Raw genomic sequence first — 7,060 nt, 5'->3', positions numbered from 1 at the left:
GAATCGCAAAAATGTGCCACTACACCAAAATTTCCTCATGCACCAGACGGGCCCACGTAAGAATAAATGAGAAATATCGTGGGCCCACCTCCCCACCCGCACCACCCCCCTTCCAGTTCCAGTTCCACTGCGCCAACTTTTTCCCTCCACCACTTCCCAGTTCTCACTCAGCTCAGCCCACTGCACTCTCCCCCATAAAAACCTCACAAGCACCCGCGCGCCCATCTGCTGCAACCTGCAAGAATCGCTCCATCTCGCCATTGCCGCCCTCGGCAGAACGCCGGGCCACTCACTCTGCACGCATTGCTCCAAGAAGCCGCTCACTGCTCCCCTCTCCTCTCTCTGTCACGCCAAGAGAGAGGGAGCGAGGAGGGAGGTAGCTAGGTGCCGCCTAGGGGGGTGGGTGCTTGCTTGGAGGTGTGAGGAGGGGGGGCCATGGCGCCGGCGCCGTCTGCTGCTGGCGGCCGCCGCGTCGTCCTGCTGGCCGCGGCGCTCATGGCGGCCTTCTCCCTCGCGGCGCGCGTGGCCAATGCGGCCGTGTCGTACGACCGCCGGTCGCTCGTCATCAACGGCCGCCGCCGCATCCTCCTCTCCGGCTCCATCCACTACCCGCGGAGCACGCCCGAGGTTCCCCTCTCGCCTGCCCCCAAATGCGCGGCGCCTCGCCTCTTCTTCCTAGCTTAACTTAGCTCTGGTTCTGATTCTTGCTCTCTGTGTGCTTCGCCGCCACCGCCGCCGCCGCCCGCCGCCGCAGATGTGGCCGGGGCTGATTCAGAAGGCCAAGGACGGCGGCCTCGACGTCATCCAGACCTACGTCTTCTGGAACGGCCACGAGCCCGTGCAGGGCCAGGTACTTTCTTGGCTTCACCTCGCATTCTCCTCCTGCGGGTTCTTGCCTCATGAGCTCCGCTCCTCCTCTTCTCCGCCATGGCAGTACTACTTCAGCGACAGGTACGATCTGGTCAGCTTCGTCAAGCTGGTGAAGCAGGCCGGCCTCTACGTCCACCTCCGCATCGGCCCCTACGTCTGCGCCGAGTGGAACTTTGGGTACTGAGACATTTTACAGAGCTGCAGCTCATGTAGATTTTTTGGAGCAAAATTGCAGTATCTTTTTTTTCTGCAATTTGTTTGGTTGCAAGTTGTTGCAGCTGGAAACATTTGCGATCTTATTGTTGTTGCGCATCTGTTCTTGCAGGGGTTTTCCTGTCTGGTTGAAATATGTGCCGGGCATTAGCTTCAGGACGGACAATGGCCCGTTCAAGGTACAGTTGCCACCAAACAAACAATTGTGATCCCTTGCATTTCATAGGAATTGAGCTTCCATGTGTGCCTAATTCCTGCTGTTTGCAATTGTAGGCGGAGATGCAGAAGTTTGTGGAGAAGATCGTGTCGATGATGAAATCCGAGGGATTGTTTGAGTGGCAAGGTGGCCCGATCATCATGTCTCAGGTGAGTCCCTGAAGAAGAACAAGTTCTCTGCTTAGTCCATTTCAATGTGCAATGCTGCTAAGAGTGGAACTGAACATGTTTGTGATTGATGTTCTGATACTGATTCGAACAGATAGAGAATGAGTTTGGGCCAATGGAGTCAGTCGGTGGCAGCGGTGCGAAGCCGTATGCAAACTGGGCCGCAAAGATGGCCGTCGGAACCAACACCGGCGTGCCATGGGTGATGTGCAAGCAGGACGACGCCCCTGACCCAGTGGTACATTGATAAGAGTAGTATTGCACTAGTAGCAAACTACTGCACCTTCCTTAGTGGCGTCGAATGAATGAGTTGGTTGTGCAGTTCACTGTCCCAATTCTTACCTTTTTGATCCCCAACCATGGCAGATCAACACTTGCAATGGCTTTTACTGTGACTACTTCAGCCCAAACAAGAATTACAAGCCAGCTATGTGGACTGAGGCCTGGACTGGCTGGTAATTTTCTTGTTCCAACTCATTCCTCAATTCTTACCATTGTAGTATGATGAGAGTGATCTTACTACATTTTTACATTTTTACTGTATCTGAAGGTTTACATCTTTCGGAGGTGGGGTGCCGCATCGGCCAGCGGAGGATATGGCCTTTGCTGTGGCAAGATTCATACAGAAGGGTGGCTCTTTCGTGAACTATTACATGGTGAGAAGAGATGGGGTCACTGGTCACACCAACACTGGTGTTGCAGTGAATGCAGTTTTACTTGTTCTGACCACATTTTCATGTTCTCTGGTGCAGTACCATGGAGGAACCAATTTTGGACGGACGGCCGGTGGTCCCTTCATTGCAACTAGCTATGATTATGATGCCCCGATTGACGAATTTGGTATGCAGTGATTGCCTTCTATGATAAACTTGAATTCCTGCCTGCTGTCTTGGGATTTTTTCGGAAATTTACTGTGGTTTTTATCTTCTGTATGTAATCTTGATTGGCATGGATTTGACTCATTTGATAAAATGGGTGACATGTACATCTCAGGTCTGCTTAGGCAACCGAAATGGGGTCACTTGAGAGACCTTCACAAGGCCATCAAGCAGGCTGAGCCTGTGCTGGTTTCTACCGATCCGACAATACAATCTCTTGGCAGCTATGAGAAGGTTGGTGTTGCTACAATCTTGCACACAATATCGTGATAGCTTCCAGATGTGATCATCCACAGATATTCCTGGACTCATGATTGGTCAAATCCTTTAGGCATACGTCTTCAAGGCAAAGAATGGAGCGTGCGCCGCGTTCCTGTCGAACTACCACATGAATTCTGCAGTCAAAGTCAGGTTCAATGGGCAGCAGTACAACCTCCCTGCTTGGTCCATCAGCATTCTGCCGGACTGCAAAACCGCGGTCTTCAACACTGCAACGGTTTGGGAACATTGAAGCTTGAATCTTTATGTGAACTAGCTGGACCTTGCTGGAGCACATGATCTAATGTACTTACCTGATAATGGCACAGGTGAAGGAGCCAACTTTGCTGCCAAAGATGAACCCAGTGGTTCGATTTGCTTGGCAGTCATATAGCGAGGACACAAACTCGCTGGACGACAGCGCATTCACAAAGGATGGCCTTGTTGAGCAACTAAGCATGACATGGGACAAGTCAGATTACCTGTGGTACACCACATAGTGAGTGACCAACCTTGATATGTGCCACTATTTTCAGCCATTTCTACCAGAAACCACACGAGTTTCCCTTAGTTCTGATGAATGCTTGTTGTAGCGTCAACATTGGTGCAAACGACTTGAAGTCTGGCCAGTCTCCTCAGCTCACCGTCTACTCTGCTGGGCACTCAATGCAGGTGTTCGTCAATGGCAAATCATATGGTAGTAATACCTTTCTTTAGCACCATTTCATGTTGGATTCAAATCTAGATCGATCACTTTATTGACTGTTCATACTCTGCTTCCTTTGTAGGATCTGTTTATGGTGGTTATGACAACCCCAAACTGACATACAATGGACGTGTGAAGATGTGGCAGGGCAGTAACAAGATCTCCATCCTAAGCTCAGCAGTTGGTCTCCCTGTGAGTTGATCCACAGCAGCTTAGCTGAATACCCCACCCTGGGCATAACTTATCTGAAATCACCTGTAACACTGGAATGCGATGTTTTTCGCAGAATGTCGGCAACCATTTTGAGAACTGGAATGTCGGCATCCTCGGGCCGGTGACCCTCTCCGGCCTGAATGGAGGCACAAAGGACCTCAGCCATCAGAAATGGACATACCGGGTTGGCCTGAAAGGCGAATCGCTGGGCCTCCACACCGTGGCCGGAAGCTCCGCCGTCGAATGGGGCGGCGCCGGCGGCTATCAGCCACTGACCTGGCACAAGGTCAGTGTTGATCGCCGGAGAAAATTTCTGAACCACCAGCAATGCCAAGTGGAATCACAGTTCATCAGTTTCACGAAACCCTTCTGAGAATTCTTGCCACTTGTCGCTGAATTTTCCTTTGTCGCCGTCGTCTCAGGCCTTGTTCAGCGCGCCGGCGGGGAACGACCCGGTGGCTCTCGACATGGGCAGCATGGGGAAGGGCCAGATCTGGGTGAACGGCCACCACGCCGGCCGGTACTGGTCGTACAAGGCCTCCGGCGGCTGCGGCGGCTGCAGCTACGCCGGGACGTACCACGAGGACAAGTGCCGGTCCAACTGCGGCGACCTGTCCCAGAGATGGTAAAAAGTTCATCTTTTTTTTCTTTCCCCCTCTCACAGCGCTCAATTTGCTCGTGAAATCGAGTTCTGCTCATCTGAATTTAAACTCTCGCAACGATGAAAAAACAGGTACCATGTGCCAAGATCATGGCTGAAGCCGGGCGGCAACCTGCTGGTGGTGCTGGAGGAGTACGGCGGCGACCTCGCCGGCGTCAGTCTGGCGACGAGAACCACATGAACAAGATCCAGCAAACTCAATGGATCAACGATTGATACGAGTCGTCGACACGCGCGCGAGGAGTAGTTAGTTCATCCGAGCACGCAGAATTCGTCGACGGTATTTATACACACAAGACGAACACCTTACACATTAAAAAAAAAAAGAAGAAGCACAGGAGCAGAGCAGCTAATTTATTGGGGAGTCGGAGAGGTGGTTGTCTGGCCGGCCGGCCATCACTGCGGCTGCAGGAACGGCAGGCAGCTGCGTCGCCGGCCACCGGCCGGCACACAGGCGTTCGTTTCCACTGGTCAGATGTCTACTACAGTGCATAGAGCATTTGTAACTTTGTTGTTGTTGTGTTGTTGTTGACGCTATAGATTGGAGCGCTACTTGTGAGCGTTGATTTATGCAGCAAATCTGAAATTGCTGGTGACCTTGTTCATTCAGTGTCATCTTTATTCTTGGCGCACTATCACCCCATCTTCTCCCTTCTTATGCTGCTGGCTTTAAAATCTCTCTGTCCTTGAAAATTAGGGACAATCGTAAATTTGTCACTAGCTTAAAATGTTATTACAAAACTGTCACTATAAAATTACAAAAATACTATTAGAACTATCATTCGAATGATATCCTTACAAATTATTTTTCGTTCGTAAATACGCCGCTTGGCCAACCGTTATACATCTTTAAAACTTAACGGTGATGATGGTGGATGCCCACATGTCAACTACCGTCATCAGTATAACGTAGATGGTGTAACAAATGTATGTACTCCCTCAGTTATAAAATAATCTTATTTTTCACTCATCATATAACTACTAATACAAAAGCTAAAAGACTAAAATACCCTCCACTTTATCAAATTCCAATATAACTATCCCATACTTTACAATTCACAATACATTTATTTCTTTCTTTCATGATCTCTAATACAATATTATTTTAAAATAACCTTATTTTGGGACGAATTTGGTAGCAATTAAAATATGAGCAGAAAATGGTGATAATAATAGATTAGTAATGATTTTCTTTAATTAAAATCTCGTTTCAATGCCGGGATAATGTTTTAATATTGCTAGTATAAACTATCACACTTTTAAAATTTACTATAATATTAAAAATAATATTTTAGTAACACGATCATTTAGCTTTACTCCAACCATAAGCTCGATCACAGTGATAGAGGATTGCACGTCGCTTACTCTTGTATAATAAACGTCTCTCATCCAAGCAGCCAATAACCAAAATATTAATTTACCAAATTGTCTTTACCCTTCTCACTGTATACTACACTTTGTATTTAAGTGAATATGCAAATTAATCTACAATATTTGATTATTTAACTAATACCCTGTCCGTTCCAAAATTTTATTTTTCACCCATCTCACACATACCGTCCACTCAGTCAAATTCCATTGTAATTGTCTCACTTTATCTAGTTCCAATATATTTATTGTCTTCTTTCACAAACTCTAATATAATGATTGTTTAAAAAAATTATTTTAAAACAAACAAAAGAGGATAAAAAAATGATCTTATTTTCAAACATAAGAAGCAGCATAGACAAAAGTTCGTTGGGATAAAAAAAATACTTAAATTCCCCTATTAAGATGAAGTAAAAAATGAGCGTGGGTAAAATAAAATTAATCTCCACCAATGTATTTTTTGAGAGAGAAGTTTAACTTTTAAAAATACAAATATTATGAGATTGAGGCAAGTATAATACTATCTCCATATTTTAATAGATGTCACCATTGACCTTTTATCATATGTTTGACAATTCATATTATTAAAAAAAATGCAAATATGCAAAATATAAGTTACAATTAAAATATATTTAGTAATAAATCCAATCACAATAAAATAAATAATAATTACATAACATTTTTTGAATAATACGAATGATCAAATATGTGATGAAAATTAAATAACATCATTTATTAAAATACGGATGAGGGAGTATAACTTAAAAATGCTATAAAATCTAAGGGCCCTTTGAATCGTAAGAATGAAAAAACGGAGAAATAGGAAAAACATATGATTCTGATAGGAATATAAGTATAAAAGCATTGCAAAACACAGGAAAAACATAGGAATGACCGTTTGATTGGACCACAGAAAAAACATAGGAATTTGAGGATCGATAAAGACTCAAAGTATTTTTTTTCCATGAGGTTCTACCTCTTGTTAAATTTTCTCCAAAACTTGTATGGAAAGAGATATTATATAGGAATTTCATAGGGTTTATTTCTTTGATTCAAAAAGCTTTGTAGGAAAAAATTCTATAAAAATAAAATAATCTAAAATTCCTATGAATTTTCTTTAAATCGAAAGGCCTAAATATAGGGCATGGTAGTACTGGCCAAGGTTGTACCTGTCCATGACCATGAGATTTTTTTTTTCGGATGTTACAAAGCTTGTGTGTGTCTGCCTGACCAATGCAAACCTGACGCGGATAACATCGTATTAGCACTAATGAAAAGGTGTGAGGAGTCCACTGTTGGTCATCAGTGAGTCAAGTCTGGAAAAGTGGGTGAAGGAATCCATTGGAGCACACACAGCTGCGCAAGATATGCAGCACACTGTTGTATAGCCTTCATCTCCCTTGGTAGCTGCAGCAGCAACTGTATTAGTATTAAATTTCATCAGGTTCAGACTTCAGCTGGGCTCGGAAGCAGAGAGCAGGAAGGGGAGAAAAAGAAAATCAAAAGAGG

At 45.3% G+C, this 7,060-nt stretch overlaps 1 protein-coding gene across 1 annotated transcript; it reads left to right on the top strand.

Annotated features, from left to right (window-relative positions):
- The first annotated feature begins 201 nt into the window (after nt 1-201).
- On the top strand, nt 202-4,780 carry LOC102706537 (beta-galactosidase 4). Its single transcript, XM_015833313.2, has 17 exons — nt 202-627; nt 755-850; nt 935-1,047; nt 1,196-1,262; nt 1,357-1,449; nt 1,562-1,705; nt 1,834-1,922; nt 2,018-2,123; nt 2,220-2,307; nt 2,461-2,579; nt 2,677-2,841; nt 2,933-3,102; nt 3,197-3,300; nt 3,392-3,501; nt 3,596-3,808; nt 3,945-4,147; nt 4,256-4,780. Exons 1-17 carry the CDS (start codon nt 436-438, stop codon nt 4,362-4,364), a joined length of 2,181 nt encoding a protein of 726 aa, XP_015688799.2. The 5' UTR covers nt 202-435; the 3' UTR covers nt 4,365-4,780.
- Nucleotides 4,781-7,060: the final 2,280 nt, after the last annotated feature.

This window comes from Oryza brachyantha, chromosome 2 (assembly GCF_000231095.2).
Source record: "Oryza brachyantha chromosome 2, ObraRS2, whole genome shotgun sequence".
NCBI classification, from domain to species: Eukaryota; Viridiplantae; Streptophyta; class Magnoliopsida; order Poales; family Poaceae; genus Oryza; species Oryza brachyantha.
Note: the sequence above shows the minus strand (reverse complement) of the source record. Positions and strands in the feature narration are given on the sequence as shown.